Below are 10,000 nucleotides of genomic sequence, written 5' to 3' on the forward strand. Positions count from 1 at the left end.
AAAGTTTTTCCCCAGTTTTCAGTAAAAAAAAAGATAAAAAAGGAAAATAAAGTTTTTCCCCAGCTTTCAGTAAAAAAAAGATAAAAAAGGAAAATAAAGTTTTTCCCCAGCTTTCAGTAAAAAAAAAGAAAAAAGGAAAAAAGTTTTTCCCCAGTTTTCAGTAAAAAAAAGATAAAAAAGGAAAATAAAGTTTTTCCCCAGCTTTCAGTAAAAAAAAAGAAAAAAGGAAAAAAGTTTTTCCCCAGTTTTCAGTAAAAAAAAAGATAAAAAAGGATAATAAAGTTTTTCCCCAGCTTTCAGTAAAAAAAGATAAAAAAGGAAAATAAAGTTTTTCCCCAGCTTTCAGTAAAAAAAAAGATAAAAAAGGAAAATAAAGTTTTTCCCCAGCTTTCAGTAAAAAAAAAAAAGGAAAAGAAAAGTTTTCCCCAGCTTTCAGTAAAAAAAAAAGATAAAAAAGGAAAATAAAGTTTTTCCCCAGCTTTCAGTAAAAAAAAAAAAGGAAAAGAAAAGTTTTCCCCAGCTTTCAGTAAAAAAAAAGATAAAAAAGGAAAATAAAGTTTTACCCCAGCTTTCAGTAAAAAAAAAGATAAAAAAGGAAAATAAAGTTTTTCCCCAGCTCTCAGTAAAAAAAAAAAAAGGAAAAGAAAAGTTTTCCCCAGCTTTCAGTAAAAAAAAAGATAAAAAAGGAAAATAAAGTTTTTCCCCAGCTTTCAGTAAAAAAAAAAGGAAAAAAGGAAAAGAAAAGTTTTCCCCAGCTTTCAGTAAAAAAAAGATAAAAAAGGAAAATAAAGTTTTTCCCCAGTTTTCAGTAAAAAAAAGATAAAAAAGGAAAATAAAGTTTTTCCCCAGCTTTCAGTAAAAAAAAAAAAAAAGGAAAAGAAAAGTTTTCCCCAGCTTTCAGTAAAAAAAAAGATAAAAACAAGGAAAATAAAGTTTTTCCCCAGCTTTCAGTAAAAAAAAGGAAAAAAGGAAAAGAAAAGTTTTTCCCCAGCTTTCAGTAAAAAAAAGATAAAAAAGGAAAATAAAGTTTTTCCCCAGCTTTCAGTAAAAAAAAAAGATAAAAAAGGAAAATAAAGTTTTTCCCCAGCTTTCAGTAAAAAAAAAAAGATAAAAAGGAAAATAAAGTTTTTCCCCAGCTTTCAGTAAAAAAAAGATAAAAAAGGAAAATAAAGTTTTTCCCCAGCTTTCAGTAAAAAAAGATAAAAAAGGAAAATGAAGTTTTTCCCCAGCTTTCAGTAAAAAAAAAGATAAAAAAGGAAAATAAAGTTTTTCCCCAGCTTTCAGTAAAAAAAAAGATAAAAAAGGAAAATAAAGTTTTTCCCCAGCTTTCAGTAAAAAAAAAGATAAAAAAGGAAAATAAAGTTTTTCCCCCAGCTTTCAGTAAAAAAAAGAAAAACGGAAAAAAGTTTTTTCCCTAGTTTTCAGTAAAAAAAAAAGATAAAAAAGGAAAATAAAGTTTTTTCCCCAGCTTTCAGTAGAAAAAAGAAAAACGGAAAAAAAGTTTTTCCCCAGTTTTCAGTAAAAAAAAAGATAAAAAGGAAAATAAAGTTTTTCCCCAGCTTTCAGTAGAAAAAAGAAAAACGGAAAAAAGTTTTTCCCCAGTTTTCAGTAAAAAAAAAGATAAAAAAGGAAAATAAAGTTTTTCCCCAGCTTTCAGTAGAAAAAAGAAAAACGGAAAAAAGTTTTTCCCCAGTTTTCAGTAAAAAAAAAGATAAAAAAGGAAAAATAAAGTTTTTCCCCAGCTTTCAGTAGAAAAAAGAAAAACGGAAAAAAGTTTTTCCCCAGTTTTCAGTAAAAAAAAAAGATAAAAAAGGAAAATAAAGTTTTTCCCCAGCTTTCAGTAGAAAAAAGAAAAACGGAAAAAAGTTTTTCCCCAGTTTTCAGTAAAAAAAAAGATAAAAAAGGAAAATAAAGTTTTTCCCCAGCTTTCAGTAGAAAAAAGAAAAACGGAAAAAAGTTTTTCCCCAGTTTTTCAGTAAAAAAAAAGATAAAAAAGGAAAATAAAGTTTTTCCCCCAGCTTTCAGTAGAAAAAAAGAAAAACGGAAAAAAGTTTTTCCCCAGTTTTCAGTAAAAAAAAAAGATAAAAAAGGAAAATAAAGTTTTTCCCCCAGCTTTCAGTAGAAAAAAGAAAAACGGAAAAAAGTTTTTCCCCAGTTTTCAGTAAAAAAAAAGATAAAAAAGGAAAATAAAGTTTTTCCCCAGCTTTCAGTAAAAAAAAGATAAAAAAGGAAAATAAAGTTTTTCCCCAGCTTTCAGTAAAAAAAAAGATAAAAAAGGAAAATAAAGTTTTTCCCCCAGCCTTTCAGTAAAAAAAAAGAAAAACGGAAAAAAGTTTTTCCCCAGTTTTCAGTAAAAAAAAAGATAAAAAAGGAAAATAAAGTTTTTCCCCAGCTTTCAGTAGAAAAAAGAAAAACGGAAAAAAGTTTTTCCCCAGTTTTCAGTAAAAAAAAAAGATAAAAAAGGAAAATAAAGTTTTTCCCCAGCTTTCAGTAGAAAAAAGAAAAACGGAAAAAAAGTTTTTCCCCAGTTTTCAGTAAAAAAAAAGATAAAAAAGGAAAATAAAGTTTTTCCCCAGCTTTCAGTAGAAAAAAGAAAAACGGAAAAAAGTTTTTCCCCAGTTTTCAGTAAAAAAAAAAGAAAAAAAATTCGCAATCCCTATTATGAACTATGTCAATTTGTAAACCTTTTGCCAAGTCAGACTCTTTCTGCAAAAACTTTTTGGTGTTGCATTTCAGGATTAAGTCTGCCATATATAATGAAATACGCAATGAACTTCAGCTTTATATATCTCTATGAGTGCGCTTATGAGAATAATTAACCAACACTTTATATTTGTATGTAGTTTCAATTTACTGGTTCATAACAGCCATCATCGACATAGGAGCAGAACATAAACTCATTATATATATATATATATATATATATAATATATATATATATATATATATATATATATATATATATATATATATATATATATATATGAAACATTTTATATATATGATATATATACATATATATATATATATATATATATATATATATATATATATATATATATATATATATATATATATATATACGTATAATATGCATATAATACACACATTTCTATATATATATATATATATATATATATATATATATATATATATATATATATATATATATATATATATATATATATAAATAAATCCATCAGATCCGATAAAAAAAATCAGTGAACCATATTTTGAACACCGAAGTACAAACATATCGAAAACCGGATAAAAATAAACACGAGTTATATAAATCCACAGAAAAATGAAAACAAAACATCGAGCAAAGTTATGTAAAGCAAAATTACCTGCTCAGTAGATCACGACCCTCACGCACTAGAACTAACAACACAACTGAGATGTTTCCGCAGTTACCGAGTTTAAGATTTTAAATAAGACTCAAATGAGGAACTATGGTAACTACTCTTTGATTACTAATTGCCCTGTATGGTAGTTTCGGATAATGATCTGTTTGTTATGACACTTCTTCGGAGGTGTATACGTACCCGCGTGAACTTGTTTAAACAATTCGCCCATCTACTAAGGGACTTGCCCTGTTTTTTTGTAGGGGGGGGGGGTGGATGTAGCCTATATAATAAAGAACATAATGTACTTTTTTTTTTCTCTTGGCTCCTCCCGTTACGGTAATTAAACACACACACACACACACACACACACACACACACACACACACACACATATATATATATATATATATATATATATATATATATATATATATAATATATATATATATATAGGCCTATACTGTATGTAAAAACCACACACACACACACACACACACACACACACACATATATATATATATATATATATATATATATATATATATATATATATATATATATATATATATACATATATATGTGTGTGTATATAGTATGTGTAACAAAATTTGTAGACATTTTCTTTCTTAAGATAAGATTATATATATATATATATATATATATATATATATATATATATATATATATATATATATATATATATATTACTTTCAATCATATCCATATCACTAGAGAGAGAGAGAGAGAGAGAGAGAGAGGAGAGAGAGAGAGAGAGAGAGAGAGAGAGAGAGAGAGAGAATAGGAAATCGTGTCATAAGATATTAATACATAACTATACCTTAATATTTGAGTGTCAAGAAACGCATTTACAGCAACCCCCCCCCTCTCTCTCTCTCTCTCTCTCTCTCTCTCTCTCTCCTCTCCACATACACACATATCTGCTTTACTAATGTCCTACGATATACCCTCGTCGATCAAGCCTCCAGCCAACAGTAATTGATTAATATGATCACAATCCTTTGATGCCTAATGTATATACAACTGATTTCGACTCTGATCCTCCCAAAGGATATGGAGTCTCCTTTCCTAATGGCACGCGTCGATTCAGGATGCTAATATGAAGGAGGGGAGCGTTGGACACACTATTATTATTATTATTATTATTATTATTATTATTATTATTAATTGCTGAGCTTTAACCTTAGTTGGAAAAGCAGAATGCTATAAGCCCAGGGGCTCCAACAGGGAAAATAGCCCAGTGATGAAAGAAAACAGGGAAAAATAAAATTTTTAAGAGTAACAACATTAAAATAAATATCTCCTTTATAACTATAAACACTTTAACCAAAACAAGAGGAAGAAAAATAAGATAGAACAGTATGCCCGAGTGTACCCTCAAGCAAGAGAACTCTGACTAGAATGGATCTTGAGTTACATATCAATGGACAGAGATTATCGTATTAAGTGGGAATAGTTGGTTGGTTTTAGATTGGACCCCATTAAAGGGGAGCACGGGCTCTTGCACGAAGACAGCCCATAAGTATGATAAGCTTGTGAAAGAGTCAGAATATATGAAAACACGAAAAGATAAACAGGATAATGATGAAAGGACAGCAGAAGGATGACCGAGGCAGGAAGGAGTCAGAAGTTCAGTCAAAGGGTGCCGCATAGCAGACATAAGGCCCCCTACAACCTGGTTCCTAATTGGTCGTAGAGAAATTTTTCTTTCTTTCTTATTTTAGGTCCCAAACGGAATTCAAGTCGGATTAGAAGATAATGATATTTTAATATACATACATTACTCTCTCTCTCTCTCTCTCTCTCTCTCTCTCTCTCTCTCCTCTCTCTCTCTCTCTCTCTCTCTCTCTCTATATAATATATATATATATATATATATATATATATATATATATATATATGTATGTATGTATGTATGTATACACGTATGTACGTATGTAAAGTAAAGTAAGACTGTGTGGTTTCAATTCCACCAGAATAGATGCTCACCAGAACGTCAGCTGGGCAAGGCAAAGCCCCCATTGTGGTGCCCAAACACATTAGTGGCCTCTCCAGTATACAGCTTTAATTCACGGTCCGGGCTGGGATCGATCTGCTGCCATGAGAATTCTAGGCGAACACGTTACTATTGTGTACACACACACACACACACACACACACACACACACACACACACACACACATATATATATATATATATATATATATATATATATATATATATATATATAAATATATACACACACCAGATACTATTCCATTATAGTAAGCAATTATGTATACATACATACAAAAGATGTTATTCCCTTACAGTACGCAATTATGTATACATACTTACTACTTACTTATATACATATATATATATATATATATATATATATATATATATATATATATATATATATATATATATATATATATATATATATATATATACCAGATACTATACCATTATAGCAAAAATAGCTTCACGATTTTAGGTAAGTAACACAGCAAGTTAAAGAGACATATGTCAACCGCATAATAAATAAAAGACTATAATCTTGAAGTCGTTTGTATAACAGATTTTTGTTTTGTGTACTCAGATTTATGAAGCCAGCTGTACCATCCCATTCAAAGGTATTAAAGGGAGTTTGACGTAAATTTGACACGTACAGTTGGACACAGTAATTCCTGGTGTACCTTGCTCTGAGGAAGTTCACCCAGCCACACCATCAGTGTGTGGGGAGTTCCTGTGTTTAGCCCCCGCCCACCACCTCTGCACTATCTGTTTGGTTACCTGCCGCAAAGTACGTGTGTGGCAAGGTGTGTCTTCAGAGCGAGGTGTGTCAGGGACTGTGTACAAGTGTATTATCTATCTCTGTAAATAGCCCAAAGAAATTGAATTATTTCTTTAAATTAACTGAAAATTAACCACATTTCTTCTATTTACTAACAGTACCTCACGTGGGGGGCTTCGCCCCAAGTATAGACATCCCGGAGACAACAACGGAGCCGCCCCCTACGACCCCCGACCCGGAAACCCTGCCCTATTTCCTCCACTATCTCAACTCTTCGAGAATTACGATCAACAAGGGTAAAACTGCCGTCTTGGATTGCCAGGTTTTCCGGCTTAGAGACAGAACGGTGAGTCCCAATCTATATTGTTGTCAGGCTTCCGTTTTCTTTGGTTGGCTTGATGGTTTGAGGGGCACTCAAGTAAATTTTATTCAGTATTTATATCAATTAAATTTATGTTGATATTATTGTTAAGTATATTCTGTTATATTCATTTGATGTTATTCTTCCGTTTTCTTTCGTTAAGGTACACACACACACCACACATATATATATATATATATGTATATATATATATATATATATATATATATATATACAATATATATATAATATATATATATATATATATATATATATATATATATATACATACAGTATATATATAGTATATACATACATATACATATGCATATATATATATACTCCTATATATATACTGTATATATATATACATATATATATGTATATATATATATATATATATATATATATATATATATATATATATATATATATTCCCTGGTCAAAGTTACTGAATATCTATTTGAATCTTTTTTTCAACAACAAAATTCATTCATAAATACATCTAACGGAAATAACGAAGACATATGGTAATATCTATTTTCTTCTGATCAAAAAAGATCCGGACATTATTCACAATTTTTATTCCCACAGAAAAAATGTCCTTTCAACTTCACTACTTAATTCAAGCTAACCTCCCTATAACCCTCTTCCCATTCCTTAACCTCTTCCCCATTCCCCAACCTCTTCCCCAGTCCTTAACCTCTTCCCCAGTCCTTAACCTCTTCTTCCTCTTACCCACTTTCCCCCACTTTTTAGCCTTCTTCTCGGGTGCCATTCATCATCTTAACCCCGTGATCTTTTTGCCCCCGCGTGTCATCTCCAAACCATCGTTTTTACTCCCGCAGATTTCACCCGCAGTAGCTCATCAACTTGGCTCTTTTTACGACCGATCATGAATATTTCAAAAGAGAGAATAATCTAACGGAAGGATCTTAAAGGAAGAGATTTCACATAATGGAGATAAGAAAAATAAACAATGAATAAACTCCTAGCTTTTTATAGAAAAAATTACTAATATTTTAGAAATAACGACAACATAAGATAGATTTTTTTTTTGCATAATGGGGATTTCAGAGATTAAAAATTGTTCTTATGTAGGTTTTTGTAATGCAAATGCATTGAAATTCGTCTAAAATTGTGGAATATAAGATGGAGATATAAGAAAAACAAAGAATAAACTGGTTATTGAAGAAAAAACATTTTAAAATGAAAGGGAATTTTAAATATTATTATTATTTTTTTTTTTTTTTTTTTGCATACGGTGATTTTTAGAGATCAGAAATTAGCTTATTTATGATGAATACTTTTGGATACTTTATAAAAAAATTATTACTTATTCACATGTAGCTTTTTTTTCAATGTAAATGCACTGAAATGCGTCTGGAATTATGGAATAAATGGATATGAGAAAGAAACGTTGAAAAATTACACATTTTTTTGCATACTGAGAATTTAGAGATTGAAAATTACGTTTTTATTAATATTATTTAAATAACATATTTTTGGATACTGGAAAGATAAAAACGAAACTTAATAATTTTTTAACTTTTACGTCAATAGCATTAAGAGATGATGATGATGATGAATAAATACTATTATTCATTATGTAAATTTGTGAAAATTTGAAAAACAAAACTTATTCATTTTTACCTAACAAATAAATACTCTTATTTCTGACGTACGTTTTTGGAAATATGAACAATAAATTTATTTTTTGATGATGATGAATAAATACTATCATTCATAATGTAAATTTGTGGAAATTTGAAGAACAAAACTTATTCATTTTTAGCTAACAAATAAATACTATATTTCTGACATACAATTTTGGAAATATGAACAATAAATTTATTTTTTGATGATGATGATGATGAGGAATAAATACTATCATTCATAATGTAAATTTGTGGAAATTTCAAAAACAAAACTTATTCATTTTTAGTTAACAAATAAATACTATTCATTCTGACGTAGGTTTTTGGAAATATGAACAACAAATTTATTTTTTGTTTTGTTACAAAAATGCTTTCAACTTCGTATGTTGGGACGTTATAGACAACAACGGTTAAATATCTATATTTTTGATACGCAGATTTATATTTTTACTCACTGAAAATATATGAAATAAACTTATTCATTCTTGTCTTTTAGTTGTAAAAATTGATTGAAATTCGTACACTTCGATACTAGAGAACAAGGTATGAATATATCTCAGTTTATTATAAATCTTATTTAATATATTTTAGATGATTATTACTCTTGTTTAATATATTTTACCTTATTATGACTCTAATTTAATATATTTTACCTTATTATTACTCTAATTTAATATATTTTAGCTTATTATTACTCTTATTTAATATATTTGAGATTACTATTACTCTTATTTAATATATTTCACCTTATTATGACTCTAATTTAATATATTTTAGCTTATTATGACTCTAATTTAATATATTTTACCTTATTATTACTCTAATTTAATATATTTTAGCTTATTATTACTCTTATTTAATATATTTGAGATTACTATTACTCTTATTTAATATATTTTGGCTTATTATTACTATAATTTGATATTTTCTACTTTATTATCACTCTTATTTAATATATTTTAGCTTATTATTACTCTTGTTTAATATATTTCAGCTTACTATTACTCTTATTTAATATATATTAGCTTATCATTACTCTTATTTAATATATTTTACCTTATTATTACTCTAATTTAATATATTTGAGCTTACTATTACTCTTATTTAATATATTTTGGCTTATTATTACTCTTATTTAATATATTTGAGCTTATTATTACTCTAATTTAATACATTTTAGCTTATTATTACTCTTATTTAATAAATTTCAGCTTATTATCTCTTATTTAAGAAGTGTGTTTCTGGATACTGGAAATATGAGAAATAAATACTTAATAATTCGCAGCTTTTTGATTTATAAAAACGTTAAAATTCAACCACAATCATGGAATATCAAAGGCGAAATTTCTAAAAGCAAGATATAAAAGAGAGAGTATTTTCTATGCTGGAAATAAAAAAAAAAAAGGCCTAGACTTCATCGTGGAAATAAACTTTATATCTTTTATAAATATATTTTTGAAATAGAAATACGAGCAAGAGAAGGTTTACCTAATTCTCAAAATTTTATGATGAAAAAATAGTAATTTTATTTGTAAGACTGTAATACCGAAGAGAACTATTTTGGGAATTGAAATGGGAAAACATGATTTTTCTTTTGTTTTTGTTTTTTTATTGAGCAAAATATACTTGTATATTATTCGCAATTCTACGTTACTTAAGTCATTAGCTTTGGATATTAATATCATAAATAAAAGCTAAATAAATTTCAATGGAATATGAAAATAAATTTATAATATTGATTTTTTAAGAATGTAAATTTTCTAACCAGTTAAAGGGAAATCTTTATATAAAAATGAGGATTTTAATTGACATAAAGTATTAAAATAAAACGGAGAG

The 10,000-nt window shown here is 27.9% G+C and overlaps 1 protein-coding gene across 1 annotated transcript in view; it reads left to right on the forward strand.

Annotated features, from left to right (window-relative positions):
- The window catches only part of LOC137622738 (hemicentin-1-like), a 65,821-nt gene that overhangs the window by 42,042 nt on the left and 13,779 nt on the right, over positions 1–10,000 (forward strand). The window contains exon 3 of the mRNA XM_068353331.1: positions 6,304–6,491. Coding sequence (XP_068209432.1) covers positions 6,304–6,491 — 188 coding nt within the window. The remainder of the gene's footprint in view (positions 1–6,303; positions 6,492–10,000) is intronic.

The sequence above is a fragment of the Palaemon carinicauda genome, chromosome 29 (genome assembly GCF_036898095.1).
Source record: "Palaemon carinicauda isolate YSFRI2023 chromosome 29, ASM3689809v2, whole genome shotgun sequence".
Classification (NCBI taxonomy): Eukaryota; Metazoa; Arthropoda; class Malacostraca; order Decapoda; family Palaemonidae; genus Palaemon; species Palaemon carinicauda.